The sequence below is a fragment of the Oncorhynchus nerka genome, linkage group LG14 (assembly GCF_034236695.1).
Source record: "Oncorhynchus nerka isolate Pitt River linkage group LG14, Oner_Uvic_2.0, whole genome shotgun sequence".
Taxonomy (NCBI): Eukaryota; Metazoa; Chordata; class Actinopteri; order Salmoniformes; family Salmonidae; genus Oncorhynchus; species Oncorhynchus nerka.
This window is the reverse complement of record NC_088409.1, coordinates 44,943,608-44,966,966: the sequence shown is the minus strand read 5'-3', so window position 1 is coordinate 44,966,966 and position 23,359 is coordinate 44,943,608. Positions and strand designations below refer to the sequence as shown.

The following is a 23,359-nucleotide window of genomic DNA, read 5'->3' as shown; positions in this document are numbered from 1 at the left end:
GTAAAGGCAGTATACTGTCCTCCTCTCCACTGCCCTGTATACTATCATGTCTGATGTAAAGGCAGTATACTGTCCTCCTCTCCACTGCCCTGTATACTATCATGTCTGATGTAAAGGCAGTATACTATCCTCCTCTCCACTGCCCTGTATACTATCATGTCTGATGTAAAGGCAGTATACTATCCTCCTCTCCACTGCCCTGTATACTATCATGTCTGATGTAAAGGCAGTATACTATCCTCCTCTCCACTGCCCTGTATACTATCATGTCTGATGTAAAGGCTGCCCTGTATACTATCATGTCTGATGTAAAGGCAGTATACTATCCTCCTCTCCACTGCCCTGTATACTATCATGTCTGATGTAAAGGCAGTATACTATCCTCCTCTCCACTGCCCTGTATACTATCATGTCTGATGTAAAGGCAGTATACTATCCTCCTCTCCACTGCCCTGTATACTATCATGTCTGATGTAAAGGCAGTATACTATCCTCCTCTCCACTGCCCTGTATACTATCATGTCTGATGTAAAGGCAGTATACTGTCCTCCTCTCCACTGCCCTGTATACTATCATGTCTGATGTAAAGGCAGTATACTGTCCTCCTCTCCACTGCCCTGTATACTATCATGTCTGATGTAAAGGCAGTATACTATCCTCCTCTCCACTGCCCTGTATACTATCATGTCTGATGTAAAGGCAGTATACTATCCTCCTCTCCACTGCCCTGTATACTATCATGTCTGATGTAAAGGCAGTATACTATCATACCTCTCCACTGCCCTGTATACTATCATGTCTGATGTAAAGGCAGTATACTATCATACCTCTCCACTGCCCTGTATACTATCATGTCTGATGTAAAGGCAGTATACTATCCTCCTCTCCACTGCCCTGTATACTATCATGTCTGATGTAAAGGCAGTATACTATCCTCCTCTCCACTGCCCTGTATACTATCATGTCTGATGTAAAGGCAGTATACTATCCTCCTCTCCAGGTGACCTGACCAATTTGGCTGGGCAGAGGGAGGAAATCTGATTACAAGCAGGCAGCTAGGCTCCTCCACTTTTTCATTTCTGGCATTGTCTCAACAGGTGCACAAGCTCAGCATTTGGCACCTACTATACCTTTTATGGTTATTCATTGAATGATTTTAAATGTTATACAATAAGCGAAATAAACAGTCTCACAAACCAGAACCAAATACAAAAATGTATCTTCTCCTTATACATTCAACGAGAAAGAGCTTCAGGGCAGGTTTCCTATTTTTATGGACATAATGTTGAGTGCTGTCTCCTCGAGATCACATTTCCTTCCCATCTCCCACCGCTTCACTTAAAGAGAGAAAAAAAGGCATTGATATGACCCCTCACTTAGTGTAGTCTGACTGTGTCCTATTCCCTCCTTTCAGATAAATGGAACAAAGTCAAAGTCATTGTATTACAGTTGGTAATTTGCTTACAACAGATTACCTAATGTAAAACGCAATTGCAACAGCCTGTTGGCTTTCCTTTCAGCTCTTTGCATGCATCACTAAACAATACATTTGTAGTCATCATGAATTCTACACAAACACACCCAACCTCTTGCCCAAAATAGGGTGAGTGTGAGAGGGTTAGCTTGTGTTCCCATGTCAGGAGAGTGTGACAACGTGGGTTATGTGACATCCTGTGTGTGTACCTCCTCTATACTCCTGTGTGACCTAGAAGAGACACCCAATGACCTAAATACCATACATAGCTTCTGGCCTGAGGAGGCCCAACCCTTGCAAGGAGTTGTCACGGTGTTGTGTAGTACACACTGGGTACTCACTCAAGGTGTACGGCTTGATAGACGGGCAAAATGTTGCAACAACCCTCTTTTACAGTGAGAGACAAAGATGAGTGTTAGACGTTGGCGAGCACAGTTGGAATTCATCCCTTGTAAACGTTATACAATTGTTTTGTCCCGTAGACTTGTACCTGCTATAAATATTTAACACGTAATCCCGGCCTTCAAAATCTAGAACAGTATGTTCTATAATAGGTCACAGACTCACAGTGTATACTGTCATCGGTGTACTATTACCACAGATTATAAACATGCTCTGATGTAAAACATGGAAGCTGAAATCAGACACAGGCGAGACATATTTATTGTCCTCCTAGAGGTCTGGTCTGAGGTGCAGCTCTCGTCTCTGAAAACAGAAGATATCCTCCTATAATTGTATAAAATGAGGGCAGATCTCCTTACGTGTCCTGAAATAAACCGTCACTGTCAGACGGCGTGGAGAGAGCTCCATGGCAATGGTTAATGCAATTACTTCAAACGAACCAGACACGGTGTACGAATGAACAGTCCATTATCAGAGAGGATGCAGCACATTTACACCTAGTGGTATGATATCAGGAAACGGTTTATAAATTCGGTCTTTGTGGTTTCTAGTGTAGCATGTTAGGACTTGTTGTTTTATGTTCCCACCCAAGTTAACATTAGGTAACATTTGCAATGGTAAAATTAGGTCAGATTTAGGTGCATGTCATTTGAGTGTCTTATCAAACAACAGAGACATGAAACACAGACACTGAGTGAGAAAATACTGTTAATAACAGACCTACATCTTGACAGTGGCTGACTATAGTGCGCCAAAACTAAAAAATCCTAAACTCAGCAAAAAAAGAAACGTCCTCTCACTGTCAACTGCGTTTATTTTCAGCAAAGTTGTGTAAATATTTGTATGAACATAAGATTCAACAACTGAGACATAAACTGAACAAGTTCCACAGACATGTGACTAACAGAAATGGAATGGTCAAAATCAAAAGTAACAGTTAGTATCTGGTGTGGCCATCAGCTGCATTAAGTACTACAGTGCATCTCCTCCTCATGGACTGCACCAGATTTGCCAGTTCTTGCTGTGAGATGTTACCCCACTCTTCCACCAAGGCACCTGCAAGTTCCCGGACATTCCTGGGGGGAGTGGCCCTAGCCCTCACCCTCCGATCCAACAGGTCCGAGACATGCTCGATGGGATTGAGATCTGGGCTCTTCGCTGGTCATGGCAGAACACTGACATTCCTGTCTTGCAGGAAATCATGCACAGAACGAGCAGTATGGCTGGTGGCATTGTCATGCTGGAGGGTCATGTCAGGATGAGCCTGCAGGAAGGGTACCACATGAGGGAGGAGGATGTCTTCCTTGTAACACACAGCGTTGAGATTGCCTGCGATGACAACAAGCTCAGTCCAAGGATGCTGTGACACACTGCCCCAGACCATGACGGACCCTCCTCCTCCAAATCAATCCCGTTCCAGAGTACAGGCCTCGGTGTGATGCTCATTCCTTCGACGATAAACGTGAATCCGACCATCCCCCCTGGTGAGACAAAACCGTGACTCGTCAGTGAAGAGCACTTTTTGCCAGTCCTGTCTGGTCCAGCAACAGTTGTGCCTATAGGTGACGTTGTTGCCGGTGATGTCTGGTGAGGACCTGCCTAACAACAGGCCTACAAGCCCTCAGTCCAGCATCTCTCAGCCTATTGTGGACAGTCTGAGCACTGATGGAGGGTTTGTGAATTCCTGATGTAACTCGGGCAGTTGTTGTTGCCATTCTGTACCTGTCCCGCAGGTGTGATGTTCAGATGTACCGATCCTGTGCAGGTGTTGTTACACGTGGTCTGCCACTGCAAGGATGATCAGCTGTCCGTCCTGTCTCCCTGTAGCGCTGTTTTAGGCGTCTCACAGTACGGACATTGCAATTTATTACCCTGGCCACATCTGCAGTCCTCATGTCTCCTTGCAGCATGCCTAAGGCACGTTCACGCAGATGAGCAGGAACCCTGGGCATTTTTCTTTTGGTGTTTTTCAGAGTCAGTAGAAAGGCCTCTTTATTGTCCTAAGTTTTCATAACTGTGACCTTAATTACCTACCGTCTATAATCTGTTAGTGTCTTAACGACAGTTCCACAGGTGCATGTTCATTACTTGTTTAAGGTTCATTGAACACGCATGGGAAACAGTGTTTAAACCATTTACAATGAAGATCTGTGAAGTTAATAGGATTTTTACTAATTATCTTTGAAAGACCGGGTCCTGAAAAAGGGATCTTTCTTTTTTTGCTACGTTTATCTACATATGGGCCACCAGTGACCCAGTTAGGTGTGGGATTTATTGAGAGCGCAAGGTTATGTAACGCAATCAAGTAAAAGGTCTTTCACTTGTGATCTATGGTCAATAATTCTGAACCCTAAATACACCACAAAAAAACATATAAAGGGAATAAGCTATAGGGACCTTATTACCATCTTGAGCAAATACCTGAGAAATATCTACAGCACACAATTTATTCATATAACGACACTGGCTGGAGAAGCCTGCTATACAATAAACTAAATACTCTCTAATGAACCCAGTGAGTAGGATGAAAAATGTAATTTTTCACAACAAAAAAAGTTAAAAAAAAAAAAATGTAATCTTTTATTTAACTGGGCAAGTCAGTTAAGAACAAGTTCTTATTTACAATGACGGCCTACCCTGGCCAACACTGGGCCAATTGTGCGCCGCCTTATGGGACTCCCAATCACAGTCGGATGTGATACAGCCTGGATACGAACCAGGGACTGTAGTGATGCCTCTTGCACTGAGATGCAGTGCCTTAGACCACTGTGCCACTCGGGATAATTTACAGCCCTGGGTTAGGAATAGAGGCCCTTTCAGCCATGCACTGTAACTGTGTGAGTTGTTGATTGTAACACGTAACAGCTGTCCAAACTACAGCCTTCCCTTTCTCCCCCAACCACCTGTGGAGTGAATTACCCAGCAGGCAGAAGGAACCAAGCCAGCAATCAAGAAGCCCAGACTGGCGACTCTCTTTGACCAGAGAGAGAAACTAATGGCCAAAACAACAACGTGTACGTGGTGATGGCCAATCAGGCTCCGTCCCCAATCATAGTTTCATGGGTGGGTAAGGAATGGACACCCTTCCTGCTGTTCTCAAGATTGACCCCAATTTCAACAACTCGGCCTGAAGGTTTTGATCTATGTATTGTCACACAGCGTGAAACCTGAGGATTTGGGAGGGCAGAGGGGGATGGTGATACGTGGGCCCTTTGTTAGCAAGTAACCACTGATAGTCATTTGCCCAGACTTGAGAAAGCCTGTTGCAGCTGCTCTCTTCCTTTCACATGAATCACCACCCACCGCTACAGGAAATCCGGTTAAATGTTGTTTCTTTTTTTCAAATACGAGAAACCATGTTAAATCCGTAATAAAAAATAAATTCAAGCCACTATAAATATCTTAAGATTTACTGTCATATTCAGAAATAGACTATGTACAAATCATGGCTGCTACTGAGTTGGTTTTGTGATGACATCTGAGATTACATAATACTTTTTCAAATCAAATCAAATTAGTCATATGCGCCAAATAGAACAGGTGCCGACCTTAGAGTGAAATGCTTACTTACGAGCCCCTAACCAACAATGCAGTTGGATAAGAATAAGAATATGGATAAGAATGAGAAATAAAAGTAATTAAAGAGCAGCAGTAAAATAACAATAGCGAGACTATATACAGGGGGGTACCGGTACAGAGTCAATGTGTGGGGGCACAGGTTAGTTGAGGTAATATGTACATGAAGGTAGAGTTATTAAAGTGACTATGCATAGATTATAACAACAGAGAGTAGCAGCGGTGTAAAAGAGCGGGGCAATGCATATAGTCTGGGTAGCCATTTGATTAGGTGTTCAGGAGTCTTACGGCTTGGGGGTAGAAGCTCTTTAGAATCCTCTTGGACCTATACTTAGAATACGTGGATAACTACAAATACCTAGATGTCTGGCTAGACTGTAAACTCTCCTTCCAGACCTCACATTAAGCATCTCCAATCAAAAATGAAATCTAGAATCGGCTTCCTATTTCGCAAAACAAAGCTTCCTTCACTCATGCTGCCAAACATACCCTTGTAAAACTGACCATCCTACCGATCCTTGACTTCGGCGATGTCATCTATAAAATAGCCTCCAACACTCTACTCAGCAAACTGGATGTAGTCTATCACAGTGCCATCCGTTTTGCCACCAAAGCCCCATACACTACTCACCACTGCGACCTATATGCTCTCGTTGGCTGGCCCTCGCTTCATACTCGTCGCCGAACCCACTGGCTACAGGTTATCTACAAGTCTCTGCTAGGTAAAGCCCCGCCCTATCTCAGCTCGCTGGTCACCATAGCAGCACCCACTCGTAGCACGCGCTCCAGCAGGTATATCTCACTGGTCACCCCCAAAGCCAATTCCTCCTTTGGTCGTCTTTCCTTCCAGTTCTCTGCTGCCCATGACTGGAACGAACTGCAAAAATCACTGAAGCTGGAGATTCCCATCTCCCTCACTATCTTGAAGAACCAGCTGTCAGAGCAGCTCACAGATCACTGCACCTGTTCATAGCCCATCTGTATACAGCCCATCTATCTACCTCATCCCCATACTGTATTTATTTATTTTGCTCCTTTTGCATGTTTTGTTCATTCCATGTGTAACTCTGTGTTGCTATGCTTTATCTTGGCCAGGTCGCAGTTGCAAATGAAAACTTGTTTTCAACTAGCTTACCTGATTAAATAAAGGTGGAAAATAAATAAATAAATAGGTTTTGTCGTGCCCTCTTCACGACTGTCGTGGTGTGCTTGGACCATGTTAGTTTGTTGGTGATGTGGACACCAAGGAACCTGACGCTCTCAACCTGTTCCACTGCAGCCCCGTCGATAAGAATGGGGGTGTGCTCTGTCCTCTTTTTCCTGTAGTCCACAATCACCTTTGTCTTGATCACGTTGAGGGAGAGGCTGTTGTCCTGGCACCACACGACCAGGTCTCTGACCTGGCACCACACGCCGTGCAGTCATGAGTGAACAGGGAATACAGGAATTGGACTGAGCAAGCACCCCTGAGGGGCCCCTGTGTTGAGGATCATCATGGGGGATGTGTTGTTACCTACCCTTAACACCTGGGGGCGGCCCATCAGGAAGTCCAGGATCCAGTTGCAGAGGGAGGTGTTTAGTCCCAGGGTCCTTAGCTTTGTGATGAGCTTTGAGGGCACTATGGTGTTGAACGCTGAGCTGTTGTCAATGAATAGCATTCTCACAGGTGTTCCTTTTGTCCAGGTGGGAAAGGGCAGTGTGGAGTTCAATAGACATTGCATCATCTGTGGATCAGTTGGGACGGTATGCAATTTGGAGTGGGTCTAGGGTTTCTGGGATAATGGTGTTGATGTGAGCCACGACCAGCCTTTCAAAGCACTTCATGGCTACAGATGTGAGTGCTACGGGTTGGTAGTCATTTAGGCAGGTGTGGGAACAGGCCCTATGAGGTCTGCTTAAAACATATTGGTATTACAGACTCGGACAGGGAGAGGTTGAAAATATCAGTGAAGACACTTGCCAATGGGCAGCGCATGCTCGCAGTACACGTCCTGGTAATCCGTCTGGCCCTGCGGCCTTGTAAATAGTGCCCTGTTTAAAGGTCTTACTCACATCGGCTGCAGAGAGTGTGATCAGTCTTCCGGAACAGTTGGTGCTCTCATGCATGTTTCAGTGTTATTTTCCTCGAAGCAAGCATATAAGTAGTTTAGCTGTCTGGTAGGCTCGTGTCACTGGGCAGCTCTCGGCTGTGCTTCCCTTTGTAGTCTGTAATGGTTTGCAAGCCCTACCACATCCGACGAGCATCAGAGCCGGTGTCGTACAATTCGATCTTAGTCCTGTGTTGACGCTTTGCCTGTTTGATGGAGGGCATAGCGGGATTTCTTATAAGCTTGCTGCTCCCTGAAAGTGCAGCTCTACCCTTTAGCTCAGTTAAACTAAACTACTGAACTATTGAGTCGCCAATCATATCATAATCTCAGCAGGAATTTATCTCTGACAGATTTTCTTTCACAAACTAGGTTTCCATCCAATTGGCAACAGTTTGTCATACAAATATTCAACAAAAAAAACATATAAACAAAATGCAGATTTTCCCACGAGTTCTATTTACATCAGATGGACTTGTTGTTGTTGATAAAAGGCTGTGCGTGATGACCTGGTACACATAAAATTACTTTTGCTGTTCAATTTCCACTTTACTGATGGTTTTGTCACAACACATTTCCCGTTATATAGCGAATGTGGCCACTCTGGTCGTGGCACGTGCACTCTAGCCAACAGCTAGCATAAAACGGTTGGATGGAAACCTGGTTAGTGTAGATTACTCGTATCATGAAATATTTTGTCAATCGTTTATTCGGAACCCCAGTATTAGCTTTTGCCGACACAGCAGCTATTGAATGTCAAGTTTGAAGGACAAATGTCGATTTGCTTACTTTGATTTGAATTTAAAGGGTGGGTTTCTTTGTTTTTACCAGTTCTTCATGGAAATAACCTCAACAAAGGAAGCTTAGGGCGGGAGGTTTGTCTTTTGACGTCAACAGTCTGGCAACAGGCATGAATGCCTGTGTATCGCCTCTCCGATTGGTCCTTTCGTCACATAGCTGTTGTGATTGGTGAGAGCTCAGCTAGCGCAGTTACATATACCTGCTCGAGCTTCCATTTTGTTGCAAATCAGACAGTCGAGAGGGAATATAAGTATACATATCTTTTACACCGTGTAAACTCCACACATTTCTAGATTCTCCATCCAGAGATTTCAGACTTCAATCAAAAAAATCTCTGACAAACGGCTTTTACCAACCAAGCCTGAGGAAGTCGGTAAGAGCCGGTGTTGTGTTTAGCTAAATTGGTTACGTTCATTTAGCTAGAATGTGTGACGCCATACAGTGGTGTTCTTTGTTTTGTTGCCAGATTTGTGACCTAGATGAATCGCTATTTACTTACAATGATAACCCTGAATACATAACTTTAGTATAGTAATGTTAACAAGCACACATTACGGTTAATCTATGCGTATTTAAAAATAAAAATGTATGCAGCTAACGTTCACCAAGCTAGCTGACGAAGACGTTCGCATTCTTCGAAGCCAGTGAAATAGGATTATTAGCTGTTTACGTGGTGGCTTTACATAGCTAAACATGGACGTTAGTTAACTACCTTCTTTATTTTCCAGTATTCCAACGAATATCCATTATTTTACTACAGTACCAGTTTAAATGAATTTTACCTGACAGTTGCTACTTGTAGAATGTAGTTAGCTCACTGGCTAACATTATTAGTTAGCTTTGTGACGATGCATGTTTGGCACACGAAAGCTGTCCCCATTCTGAGTTTGTAACATCAACAGTTTACACACTTGGCTTGTTATCGAACGCTGCGCGAGCAGTATCGTGCTATTTTTACCCGAATTATTAATATAAACATTTTTATTGTTTAGCTCGCCGCCTTGGAGCATTTTCGTGCGCTGAAGTGAATTGATGTTCTACTCGGCTTCACGGGAAAACGACGCTCATTGGCACATGACAACTCCAGTTCTTGCTGGACCTAAAAGTGCAGCGAGAAGTAGATCGAAGACTACTTCGAGGACCTGGAGCCCAATTGGAAAGGAGAAATTAAGGAAACATCTCTGCACAGTCAACTTTCTAACAACAAAGAGGTAGGCATTGGATGCGACACTGTTTTCCCAGTTGGGTGGGGGAAGGGCTGAGTTTTTGCACGTAGCCAATTGAGCTCTTTGAAGTAGATTCAGGTATGCACATTTGTTCCAGAAGTTCTGTTACTTCTATTTTCAAGTATATATATTTTAGACCTGATTGTTAAAACGGGGTTTGTCAACCGGGGACAATTGTCATTTTTTATTTATTTTTGGGCAGCATGTAACAGTAGCCTAGCATTAAGAGTGTTGGGCCATTAACTGAAAGGTCGCTGGTTCGAATCCCTGAGCTGACAATGTGGAACATCTGTATGCCATTGAGCAAGGCACTTGTAAGTTCTGGATAAGCGTTTCTGCAAAATGACTAAATTGTAAATGTTAGAAATGAATTGCTTCAAGTTTGTAACTTTGATTTCCTCCTTCAGGTGACACACTGTGTGAAAAGTACAGTATGGGAGGTGGAGAGAGGTACAACATTCCAGTGTCCCACCCAGAGCGCCCATTGCCCAAGAAGAACCATCAGTTGGGCCGGGCCAAGCAGAGAGTTGTCCGCGATCAGAATGGAATGACAACAGTAGCATCCTCAGGGGCTGCGGGAGGTCCTCACCAACATGGCCACCGCAAGGGAGCAGCCTACCCCTGGTTTCCAGAGGCGCGGCTGGCCGCGTCGGCTGAGAAGAAAAATGCTTCTGTCCGTTTTGCCAACACCTATGATCAGAATTGGGAGGGCGCTGTGTCCCACCTGAACACACTTCTGGCTGCCCAGTGTGGTGGCCCGAGCTATGCAGGGGCCAAGTTCAGCGAGCCACCCTCCCCCAGCGTGCTACCCAAGCCCCCCAGCCACTGGGTCCCCATGGGTACCCGTGACAGCAGGGAGATGATGGCCTTCCAGCTGAAGAGCCTCCTCAAGGTGCATGCCTAGAGATGGACTCCCATAACCTGGTCTTTCAAAGCCAACGTGTGAACGAATGCTCCTCTGAAGACTCCTGCCTGCCTAGAATGCCCCAGCGTTGTAATACACTTTTAGCTATTTTAGATTTGAGGTCTTCGCAGGGTGGGATGCATTTTGCTGGAACATCTCTCTGCAAATGTTTAGCACCCTTTTTGTTGAGAAACCACAGATATTACAGCGCTGCAGCCTTGTCGGTGGGGGGGAATGTTCTCATTGGAGTCCGTTTCTGTCACTAACGATGAACTGGATATCCGTCGTGCTCTGCTCTTTTTTTTTTTTTTGTTGTTTTTTTTTGTTGGCCGTTATAGCAAGTCTGTGGGCTTCTCTTCCCAAACGGTAGGGTTGGATATTAGTATACACATGTTCATGCGGTCTCATTTACAGTCCATTTCTGTGGACAGGTAATTCTTACTTTGGCACGTTAAGTTCTGTTAATCATTAAGGATTTCACCTCTGATAACCTGGTGCTGCCTGAAGCACAATCTACAATAGCAGCATTTCTTTTTAGTTTGACTTATTATTTTCCATCTTGTTTTTGGGGGATGTAAAAGCCACTGTTCTGCAGGGAAACCAGAGCTATCTTTCAGGCGAGAATCAGTTGTAGTAGTGAGTACAGGTCACAAGAATAACCTCAAACTGAAGTGTAGAGGCCATGGCACACAGGCCTTGGACGTTCAACTCCTGTACTTTTTTATTGCGCTGTGCGCACTGCACTATGGCAGTTGTGCTGGTCCAAGGCCTGCAGCTCTATCCTACAATTATTTTGTCTATTTGTGATGTAGTTAATCAATGAGTCAGTTTTGTCTTAACCAAAGCAATGTCTTTTGCTGTGATTTTTTTTTTTCTCTCTCTCTCTCTCGCCATCTCTCCTTTGTATGTCTGACGTGGTTACCAGTGCCATATCAACCACGTTGGCTTGAGTGGCGCAGGGAATTGGTCCTCTGGGTCACTTTTTCAATGCAATCAGTACTGCTATTAGCCACTTTCAAACTATCTCCTTCCCTACTGAAACCCCACCCAGTAAACAATGCGGAAGAGGGCCAGATTCAACAGGGATGTGGGACTGTAAGTTTCGCAACCTCGATCTCCTGTGTCATGGCCCTGTTTGCTGTGTGGCAGTTTCTTACGAGGAAGTGCAAAGTTGAGAGAAGTGCGTAACGTGGCACAGAGGACGTTAGGCGCAAGGCCAGTGTGGATCTGTTTACATTTAAAGTATCCAGCAGCAATCTCCAGATACTCACTGCCTCCTGCACCCTATTCTTGCACTGCAATCAAAATTGTTTTCAGAAGTTACAGGCTGAGAGGCCCTTTTTATTGGTGGATGGTTAATTGACTATCTCCCTCTAGGTTCTAATTTGAAGGGAAGCAGTCTTTTATTTTCTTTGCAGAATGGGAACTGTAATGGCCATCTTAGAGACGACAAAACAGAGCTCACGAGCTTGAAATAAGTTAAAGAGCCATGTAAATAATGAAATGTATAAAAAATACTTGTAGCATATGTACATTTAGCAGGGTGTTTTTAAACCTGCTTGATAAAGTATTTTTAGTAATAACACTGAATGTATAAGTCATGCTAAGGACATGTCTTGACTTCAAATACTGAATATTTTTGTAAAAAAGAAATCTGCCTATAGCATTTGTCAATACCCCTGCACTGTGTAATTATTGCCAGTAATCTTGCACATGTTTTTTTATTTTGTATTATGCACAGTGTAGGGTAAAAAATGCAGTGTGCAAAAAAACGTAACTTACATTTGACCTTTTGAGTTGACTTCGATATGTATGAATTGTTAAATTATTTTAGTTTCCAGGTGTGCTACAGCCTGAGGACAGCCACTGGGGGCTGGTTTCCCAGACAGATTAACCCCAAACCTGGATTAAAACAACTATTTCAGTGGATAGTCTCCATTGAAATATATATTTTTTTTATCTAGGACTACTTATGATTTGTCTGGAAAATGTGCCCTGAATTGAGTTTGTCAACTTGATTGTGCCTACATTTTAACCCAACATTGCAAACTTTTGTTGTTGAACCAACATGGACTTATATTTTTTGATTAGGTAATGTTATTCATTGACCAAAAATGTATATCTAAAAACCACCTTCAATTATCTGCTGTTCTTCTGCTAGAAGATAATTGAATTTGGCCCTATGTTATTGTGAAACTGTTTTTCAACTGCTTTTGTTTTGATATCTGTGTTTTTAATGCATTGCTGTTTATTTTTAAAACAAAGATGTCCTGTTGGTTTCTGCTAATGATTCATACATGTATAAGGCTCTTCATCCTAAATTTGAAACTGAAGGGTTTCTCAACAAATTGGCTCTTAATTTGTCCCATTTGTTTACTGTCACCAATGCTTATGAAATTATGCCACATGTCCAGACTTGATTTGAATTTGACAAAAAAAAAATCAAGCACTGCTTTAATTGGTCTAATCAAAATAACCCCCCCAAAAATTAAATCCCTTCCCTTTCCCCCCTACTTTGTGTCTGTCTTTTCCTGAATGTGCTCATTATTCCAAACCATTTCCCACATTTAGTACAGCTTACTGTATTTATTTGAAAGTTACGCATGGTTATATTGATGCTTACACATTCTCGTAGAATATTCGTATCCTCAGTAAGTGAAGGTAACTAGCACTCCTGTCATAGTGAAGTGCTTTCAGGCTAGTTAAGGATCACGTCACCCTAGACCCACTACAATTTGCATACCGCCCCAATGGATTCATCTGGACAAGAGGAACTCCTATGTAAGAATGTATTTTATTTTTTACTACAGCTCATCCTTCAATGCCATGGTACCCTCCAAGCTCATCATTAAGCCCTGGTTCTGCACCCCACCCTGTGCTACTGGGTCCTGGACTTCCTGATGGGCTATCCCCAGGTGGTGACAGTATGCAACAACACCCCCACTACGCTGATCCTCAACACAGGCCCCAGTGGGGTGCCTGCTCAGCCCCCTCCCGTACTTCCTGTTTACCAATGACTGCGTGGCCCTGCAACTCTGACACTAGTGGTAGGCCTGATGACTAGACAGCCTACAGGGAGTAAGTGAGGGGCCCTGGCAGAGTGGTGCCAGGAGCTGATCATGGACAGCAGAGGGAACACGCTCACATCGAGGGTGCAGTGGAGAAGGTGAAAAGCTTCCAAGTTCCTGTCACATCACTGACAAATCTGAAATGGTCCACACAGACTTGAGGTGAAGGTGCAACAGCATCCTGTCGGGCTGTATCACGGCCTGGTACAGCAACTGCACCGTCCGCAACTGCAGGGCTCTCCAGAGGGTGGTGCAGTCTGCTCAATGCCTCACTGGGAGCACACTGCCCTCCAGGACATCTGCAGCACCCGGTGTCACAGGAAGGCCAAGAAGATCATCAAAGACCTCAGCCACCCGAGCCATGGCCTGTTCACCCGCTATCATCCAGGAGGCGAGGTCAATACAGGTGCATCAAAACTATGACCAAGAGACTCTACCATAAAGGCCTGATGGGTGGAGTGCTGCAGAGATGGTTGTCCTTCTCCACAAAGGAACTTGTGTCAGTGTGACCATTGGGTTGTTGGTCACCTCAAAGACCAAGGTCCTTCTCCAACGATTGCTCAGTTTGGCCGGGCAGCCAGCTCTCGGGAAGAGTCTTGGTGGTTCCAAACGTCTTCCATTTAAGAATTATGCAGGCCACTGTGTTCTTGGGGACCTTCAATGCTGCAGAAATGTTTTGGTACCCTTCCCCAGATCTGTGCCTCGACACAATGTTGTCTCGGAGCTCTACGGACAATTCCTTCGACCTCATAGCTTGGTTTTTGCTCTGACATGCACTGTCAACTGTAGGACCATATATAGACAGGTGTGTGGCTTTCCAAATCATGTCCAATCAATTGAATTTACCACAGGTGGACTCCAACTTGTAGAAACAGCTCAAGGATGATCAATGAAAACAGGATGCACCTGAGCTCAATTTCGAGTCTAATAGCAAAGGGTCTGAATACTTACGTAAATAAGGTATTTCTAAAAACCTGTTTTCACTTTGTCATTATGGGGTATTGTGTGTAGATTGATGAGGATTTGTTATTTAATCCATTTTAGAATAAGGGGTATGAATACTTTCCGAATGCACTGTACACACAGTACCAGTCAGAAGTTTGGACACCTACTCATTCAAGGGTTTTTCATTCTCCATTTTTACTATTATCTACATTGTAGAATAATAGTGAAGACATCAAAACTATGAAATAACATGTGGAATCATGTAGTAACCAAAAAAGTGTAAAACAACTCAAAAATACATTTGAGATTCTTCAAAGTAGCCACCCTTTGCCTTGATGACGGCTTTGCAGTAACTAGGTGTCCATCCAATTGGTGAAATATTTTAATGCGAATATTCTAGAATCGGCATAAAGCAAATATTCGCATCATTTTCCCACCAGTAGTATGTTTCCACCAAATGGACTTGTTCCGTATAAAATCAGTGCGTGATGACCTAGTGCGCACAAAATATACTTTTCACTTCAATTTTCATGCACCGAATACACATCTAAAGTTCAATGTGTTCCCATTGTATTTTCAACTCACCTGATAGTTTTGTCATTAAAACTGTTGCGTTAAATAGCAAATGTGCCTACACTGGGATTGGCATGGTTTGCAGATACAGTGGGAGTTGCCTGGTCTACTTGAGTTTATGGATGAGAGCGAGAATAATGTTATCTGTCAAATGGCAGTCAAGTACCGATCATGTCCACAGAATAAGACCCTCGATATTTATTGGAAAGCAGCAACAACCTTCACCATCCTGTGAAGTATATCATTTATTTCATCTGTAGCCTAATAAAATGGATGGTTTCCCCAAGTCATAATGGGAGGACCACACACCATATCATCGCGTGACTCCAAATTTACTTCAATCGGAGTTATTTTAAAAAAATATATATACGCCTCCCGTCGTATAGAAAATTACAATGAAACTATACTCGCATAAAAACTGGATGGTTGACAGTCATTTTCCATCAATATACAAATAGCCTTTGCACTTGCCTGTCTGTATAGCAGTGGTAGTCAGGGCCTTATTACTGACCAGGGGGAGCACGACCCATATTGTTAGTATTTTCGGTGGCAGGCGGGAAAGACCCCAAAAGCATGTCATTGCAAAATGTGTAGAAAAGCTGATGATTTGCTTTAAAAATAAATTTTCTCTGTCTCATGGAAAAATGTGTAGAATAGTCATTCCGTAGCCCCAAAAATGCAAATGAGTTGTACTTTTGACGGGCCGACGGCCAATTAGAAAATAGGGTATTTTATAAATCACACTCCATGGGTGTTTCGGGGGGAGTTGGAATATGCAAAAAACACATTTCCAATTTACACATGCGTATTAATATAGACTTGTACATGTGTGAAATAGGACTCATTTAAGCACCCACCCACGTGCATTAACCAACATCCATTCTAATTTGGTGTCCGTTCTCCACGGATCAGTCTGTCCTCGACCTAAATAATCAGTAACAATTTAACATGGATAGTGGTTTAGACGTCCCAGACGAACAATTAGTGGTGGGCCTGGACCATCATTTGGAATTATATTTATATTGTTTATCGATACCAGCAAGGCCTTTTAAAATCGGGTTATTCTTCACGATTATGTCAAAAAAAGCACACGACTGTTCCTTGCAGGCACAAAACCCTCAGACTTTCTCTTAGCAGCCTGCTGATGGGCCATCAACTGGATGTGATTTCCCATTGTATTTAAACTGGTTACGTAGGTGTATGCTAGAACATTCACACCTGGCACCAAAAGGCAATCCACAAGCAGCTGTCTGGACTTCACAGAGCTGTGGAAGTGAAAATATTAATGTTCGCTCAGTTGCAAATTTGCCATGTATTTAAACAAGCCGATAAATGGAAAAATGCAACTGATAATGGTGCCCATCACTAGTAACAATATTCTCAGTAAATACACTATATATAGAGAAGTATGTGGACACCCCTTCAAATGAGTGGATTTGGCCATTTAAGCCACACCAGTGGTTAACAGGTGTATAAAAATCTAGTACACATCCATGCAATCTCCATACACAAACATTGGCAGTAGATTTGCCTTACTGAAAAGCTCAGTGACTTTCAATGTGGCACCATCATAGGATTCCAACTCATCAAATTTCTGCCCTGCTATAGCTGCCCCGGTCAACTGTAAGTGCTGTTATTGTGAAGTGAAAACGTCTAGGTGTGCTGAAGCACGTAAAAATCTGTCCCCGGTTCCAATATCTCTGGAAGCAACCACAGCACAAGAACTGTTTGTTGGGAGCATCATTAAATGGGTTTCCATGGCCGAGCAGCCGCACACAAGCCTAAGATCACCATGCACAATGCAAAGTATCTGCTGAAGTGGTGTAAAGCTCGCCACCATTGGACTCTGGAGCAGTGGAAACAGGTTCTCTGGAGTGATGAATCACACTTCACCATCTGGCAGTCTGACGGACAAGTCTGGGTTTGTCGGATGCCAGATGCTAACGGCCCGAATGCATAATGCCAACTGTAAGGTTTGGTGGAGGAATAAATGGTTCCGGCTAGGCCCCCTTAACTCCAGTGAAGGGAAAGATTAACGCTACAGCATACAATGACATTCTAGATGATTCTGTGGCAACAGTTTGGGGAAGGCCCCTTCTTGTTTCAGCATGACAATGCCCCGTGCACAAAGCGAGATCCATACAGAAACGGTTTGTCGAGATCGGTGTGGAAGAATTTGACTGGCCTGCAGAGCCCTGGCCTCAACCCCATCAAAAACAGTTGAGATGAATTGGAACGCCGACTGCAAGCCAGGCCTAATTGCCCAACATCACTAATGCATATAGCTGAACGGAAGTCCCCGCAGCAATCCTCCAAAATCTAGTGGAAAGTCTTCTCTGAAGAGTGGAGGCTGTTATTAGCAGCAGGGGGGGGGGGGGGGTGACCAACTCCATATTAATGACCATGATTTTGGAATGAGATGTTCGACGAGCAGATGGCCACAGTTTTGTTCATGTAGTGTATAGCACACAAAAATGTTATCAATAGGGTACATTTTTAAACATTACATGTAAGAAGTCAGATATAGAAAGAATTAAACCTACCAAACAATACTCACTGGCCCAAAAATGGATCGCTCGTACAAACCGTGAGTAACATAACCGTGGCTTAGGATGGACAAAACGAGTAACCTAAGCGACGCAGAACAGCATCTCAGAACGCACAACTTGTTGATGCTTGTCACTGATGGGCTATTACAGCACACAACCACACCGGGTTACACTCCTATAAGTTAAAAACAAGTAGAAGCAGCTCCAGTGGGCACACTATCACCAACTGAGTGGAAAAACAACACCTGGAACATGACAGCGAGTTCATTTTACTTAGAGCATCTTTGGAATGAGATCAAACTGGCTGTTCGCAGCATGAATGTATGCGTGTTGTCTCCAATCTGCGAGATACCATTGCACTAGCATGGTCCAACATCCCTGTGGAACACACCTGACACCTTGCAGAATGGTCCTGGCTGTTCTAGGGGGGGTACGAGACACTGGACAGTTTGTTAGGGATAGGTGTACATAAACTGTCCGGTGTCTCGTACCTTCAAGAGAACGACATCTTTGTACAACTCAGATGATTAACAAAAGTTAAAACGTAACATTTTTAATCCACAAAAAGAAAACACTGCTGCTCGATTTGAACACAAAATAACAATTGATATCAAATAAAAAAAATGCAGGAGATTTTAGCAACATCAAACGTACAAAAATAATAGCAGTTAACTTGATGGCTAGATATCACTGCAAACTCCAGATTTAACTTGTTTTTTTCTTATAAATGGGTTTTTGTACTCTCAACCTCTTCTGTAGCCAGAGGTTAATACCCATTAGCCCAAAACTGTACCTTTGCATTTCATAGTTGACCAATTCTTATGTGCTGAACTTAAATCCATTGGGTTCTCAATTAATGGAATTAAACTGATATGAATGTAAATTAAAAACAGCCAATGTTTTTCAGAGGTGAATGAAACTGAACTAACATAAAAAGTACTATCCATCTGTAGGGACAACCAGCTCTCCTGTTGTATGGCATCAGCCCAGAGATATCATAACTCAACTAATGAACCGAGGTGGGGTGTGGAATAACCACTCCCTAGATACCATATTCATATGTTGTAGTGTTGAACAAAAATATCTTTAGCTACAGAATAACAGGGTTTGAGGGTGGTGGGGTCCTAGGATCTGGAGCGAGATCGGGACACAGATCTGGAGTAGGAGCGTCGACAGGCCTGTTTCTGGGAGCCAGAAGAGGGGTGGAAGTCCTTAACGGGGCTGGGGGATTTGGACTGAGACTTTGTGTCTTTGGGCCTGGATCTGGGAGGAGAGGGGGAGCGGGATGCAGAGCGGTTACGAGACGGGGGTGCGTGGTGCATCCTGTGGTGTTCACGTGGAGGGCCTCTGTACCTGTAGAAAAAAGGATGGCATATGAACAGAACAATCAGTCAACACACTAATGAATACACGGACTTGACAACTGTGTAGTGTTTTGAAACCACATAGGCTTATGCATTATAAATGCAATCTCATGCACTGTGTCGTGTTAGACAAGTCAGAATAATGAGTTGTGTGTGTGTATATATATATATATCTACCTGTCATTTTCATGGCTTCTGCTTCGCCTGTGCCTGCCATATGATCGAGAGCTGTAGAGAGAAAAGTGAAAGTAAGAACCAGTCTGTATACAAAGGCATTTCGGTCTGCAATTGGGAGGATTACTTGACAAGCGAAACAGTGGTTTAGTTTCAGTGTCACCGAGGAACTCACTCTCTAGGGCTCTCTGACCTCCGAGGACGGCGGTCGCAGGAAGGGCTGCGCGACCGGCGCCTTTCGTAGCTGCGACTGCGAGAGCGTCTGCGTCGGCCATCGCCGCGTTCGTAGTCGTCGTAGCGGGAGAAGGAGCTGCTGCGGGACCCTCTGCGGGGAGAGCTCTCCTTAGTCTTCATCTGGTTGGGGGCTGGAGGGACAAGTCATTAAAATGAAATACTGGGCACAAGGATAGTTGAGCAAGGGTTTAAAAAATTAATTTGGCATGCAGGTTGGCAATGATTTCACTAGTCAGAGACCCGAGTCAAGATATTACCAATAAAAGCGAAGCTGTAGGCCTAGTTAGACTTTTCCTACTTAGATTATTGGGTAAACTGTTGACGGTGAAACTTAATTTTTCACAATGAATTGATTGGTAGGTAGTAAATAGTGCATTCATACAGGGCACCTAAATAAAACCCATTCTTACTTTTTCGGTCACCCTGTGCAAACTGGATCTCGATCTGTCGACCACACACCCACTTGTGGTCCAGGTTGTGGAGGGCATCCTCTGCATCTCGCACGTCCTCGAATGTGCTACAGACTGTTAGGGCTCTTTACTTTCACTTGTGGAAATGGGGAGACGTATGCACACATACAACTACGAAAGTATTTTTTAAATTCAGTAAAGAGGCTGGAAGCTTCAAATTGGTAAGTCAATTGTGTGCCAACATGGAATAATAGTAAGCTAAAATAATAAAAACATGAAGCTGAAACTTATGTTCAAATTTCGGGAGGAAACGAAAACAACGGCCACACAAATGCAACATTGAAATCGTATTTCAGCAAACTTGCTCACAATTAAAGCTATAATTGTCTTGCCCTTTTGTACAGAGAACACACAGAGCAAAATATTTGGAGGTGAAGAGCAAGGGTTCTATTTGGTAGGATACAAAACATTAAGCTTGTTACCTTTAAGCTTCAGCTTGACCTTTATGCTCTTTAACTGCTCGGCAGAAGAACTTGAGATTTCCGGCTTGTCTTCGCCCAATACATCCTTTAATTTTCCACTCTTTGGTAGTCAAACAGCTGCCTTTCGTGCCCTCTTTTCTCCTCCTTGTATCTTCATGCTTTAACTTTGCTCTTTGTGTTCTTCTCCCACTATTTCCTGTCGCCTGAAATCATTATGGTCCCTTTGGCTTGAAACTACTCTACACCAGTCTTTACATTCTTTGTTGGGGTTTCTCCAGAACTGTACGTCTTTAACATTTCTAGGGTAACAGAAGCAATTTTAGTTAGGAGAGATGTTGATTTATGTCTGTACACATTTTTTACTGCGTTTAACAACATTCAATGTTCCCCTCCCATAATCCAGTATAGCCTACTTTTTATGACAAATATACAATAAATATATAATAACAGCAGGCAAACTCAAGACGAGCGACAGTCAATACCCCACGTGTGAATAATAATAATAATGCACCGAATGAAAGACATGTTCATTAATACATTACATGAGTATAAAGGATATTGAATGTAAGCAAATCCTCTTGGTCGCCGTGTAGAGAAGTCAAGTGGAATGTAGACATCTACAATAGGCCCATAACGACCAAATTCGCGGCGTAGTTCCTCTGGCCTAAAGTGTTGCGAAATGACAGGACATTTAATCTAATGGCCAGCGAAGTACAACCTTTTTGGGCTAATATTAAACCAGTGTGATTCAAAGTTCAAACCTGCAACTGTGGCCAATAACCTTCAGATTCAACTAAATTGGCTTAATACTTACCATAGAAATGGAGGTATAAAATGTGACATTGGACAAGAGATATTTCATGCATTGCGGGGCGCCAGGGTAGCCTAGTGGTTAGAGCGTTGGACTAGTAACCGGAATGTTGCAAGTTCAAACCCCCGAGCTGACAAGGTACAAATCTGTCGTTCTGCCCCTGAACAGGCAGTTAACCCACTGTTCCTAGGCCGTCATTGAAAATAAGAATTTGTTCTTAACTGACTTGCCTAGTTAAATAAAGGTAAAAAATATATATTAAAAAAATTGCAAGCCAGGTAGATGGTAGCCTGAGTGCCAGTCTGTTTGTGCCATCATGCCAACTCCTGTCACTTATTGTCATGTTTGGCATACATGCCAGTTAAGCCCAGGTACTGGTTCAGCCAGTTCCATGAAATGGAGTTGGCAAAAGGCAAGAAACAGTCAACCATTGGTGTAAAGTACTTACGTAAAAATAATTTAAAGTACCACTTAAGTACTTTTTGGAGGCATCTGTACTTTAATTTCATATGTTTTTGACGACTTTCACTTCACTACATTCCTGAAGAAAATGCACTTTTTACTCCATACATTTTCCCTGACACCCAAAAGTACTCGTTACATTTTGAATGCTTATCAGGACAGGAAAATGGTCTAATTCGCGGACCTAAAGAGAAAATCCCTGGTCATCTGCATCGGATCTGGTGGACTCACTAAACAGAAATGCTTTGTTTGTAAATTATGCCTGAGCGTTAGAGTGTGCCCCTTGCGATCAGTAAATACAATTTAATAAACAAGAACATCGCGTCCTCTGGTTTCCTTAATATAAATATTTTTTGCCTTTGATACTTAATAGTATATTGAAAACCAAATGCTTTTTAAACTCAAGTAGGATTATACTGGGTGACTTTTACGTAAGCCATTTTCTATTAAGGTATCTTGACTTTTACTCTAGTATGACAATTGGGTACTTTTTCCACCACTGCTGGCAACCTGGCAGGTAGAAAGATGGCCAGCATAATTAAGTTATTCACAGTTGGTTCAAACTCTCCTGTTTTTGTGCAAACCATTCTATTTGGTGCAAACTCATGTGCAGCCTAGCAGACACGCTAACGTTAGCTTTGATACAAAGCTTAGCGAGTTAACGTTCAGGTAACCAGCTTAGCTATCCAACTAACGTTAACGTTTCCCATCATACAAACTTAAAAACAACTAGCAACCGACAACACTTACCTACAAGTTTTCATTGTAAATGAGAGTTAAAAATCAGTAAACACAGTTTAGCTACCTAGCTAACGTTGCTCACTAGCATACGTTAGCTAGCGTTAGCTAGCTAGCTACCGTACTACCTCGCACGTCCGAATGATTCAATCATAGCTACCTGGATTCGTCGGAGATGTTTCTAATGAAGAGTGATGGGTTAGGGGGCCTCATGTACCTAGCCATTGTAAAATATTGTTGTTACGGTTGAAATTTCTGATATAATACCAGTAAATTATACGACTTGTTCTAGCTGTAGCAAAAAGCAGCGAGGTGGCCTCATCTATCCGCGAACAGAGGCCAGCGCGCAGGCTCAGATACCATTATTTTAGCCCTGCCCACCAGGGGTGGCCTGGCCATCTGGCAATTTGGGCAAGGGCTATTTAGATGTTAAATGATGAGTAACCACGGCCGGCCCGCTAATTATGTACGATTAGGGGGCCATTGAGGAGTGCAGCATTTTCTGAGCTAAACTGACCAAGACGCACCTCCAACACACACATAAAACCTCACATAACCTCGTAAATTCAATCTGGAGTGCCAGAGGCGCTCAGAGTGTGCTCTGGGCATTTGTAAATTCAAAGTACTGAGAGTCAGATTGCCATTAATACATTTAGAGCATTTCACTCTGAGGCACACGTTGATCTGAGCGTTCTGACCACTCACCCTGTTTTTGCTTTGTCATTATGGGGTATTGTGTGTAGATTGATGAGTGGAAAAAACTATTTAAATCATTTTAGAATAAGGCTGTAACGTAACAAAATGTGAAAAAGTCAAGGGGTCTGAATACTTTCCGAATACACTGCATATGAAAGTTAAGTTCTTGAAGTTTCCAAAACCATATTGCTAGGGAGAATGACAAATGTTTATACATGTTAAAACAGAGCGTCAATAGTTCACGTATCCAGTTGTCCTCCATACCATCAACTGAGAACCCAAGACTGGCACCGGCTGTAGATTCCCCTTGGGCACCCTTGGGTTCTCGAGAGCTAGGGTCACCGCTGAAATTATTTATATAAAAAACATCCAGGAGTTTTTTT

At 43.2% G+C, this 23,359-nt stretch overlaps 2 protein-coding genes across 2 annotated transcripts; one reads left to right on the top strand and one right to left on the bottom strand.

Annotated features, from left to right (window-relative positions):
- Positions 1–8,531: 8,531 nt before the first annotated feature.
- LOC115141208 (proline-rich nuclear receptor coactivator 2-like) lies at positions 8,532–12,983 on the top strand. Its single transcript, XM_029679937.2, has 3 exons — positions 8,532–8,713; positions 9,333–9,551; positions 9,974–12,983. The coding sequence occupies exon 3, from the start codon at positions 10,000–10,002 to the stop codon at positions 10,468–10,470; it is 471 nt and encodes a 156-aa protein (XP_029535797.1). The 5' UTR covers positions 8,532–8,713; positions 9,333–9,551; positions 9,974–9,999; the 3' UTR covers positions 10,471–12,983.
- Positions 12,984–18,142: 5,159 nt separating this feature from the next.
- LOC115141207 (serine/arginine-rich splicing factor 10-like) lies at positions 18,143–22,630 on the bottom strand. Its single transcript, XM_029679936.2, has 6 exons — positions 22,441–22,630; positions 20,829–20,933; positions 19,788–19,891; positions 19,319–19,508; positions 19,147–19,197; positions 18,143–18,958 (listed from the first exon to the last, which is right to left on the bottom strand). Exons 1-6 carry the CDS (start codon positions 22,503–22,505, stop codon positions 18,730–18,732), a joined length of 744 nt encoding a protein of 247 aa, XP_029535796.1. The 5' UTR covers positions 22,506–22,630; the 3' UTR covers positions 18,143–18,729.
- Positions 22,631–23,359: the final 729 nt, after the last annotated feature.

Coding starts and splice junctions, on each gene's coding strand:
- LOC115141208 (XM_029679937.2), top strand. CDS start 10,000: ATGGGAGGTGGAGAGAGGTACAACATTCCAGTGTCCCACCCAGAGCGC.
- LOC115141207 (XM_029679936.2), bottom strand. CDS start 22,505: ATGGCTAGGTACATGAGGCCCCCTAACCCATCACTCTTCATTAGAAAC. Junction 19,198..19,318: donor AGGTCAGAGAGCCCTAGAGA/GTGAGTTCCTCG, acceptor TTCTCTCTACAG/CTCTCGATCATATGGCAGGC. Junction 18,959..19,146: donor AGAAGCCATGAAAATGACAG/GTAGATATATAT, acceptor TTTTTTCTACAG/GTACAGAGGCCCTCCACGTG.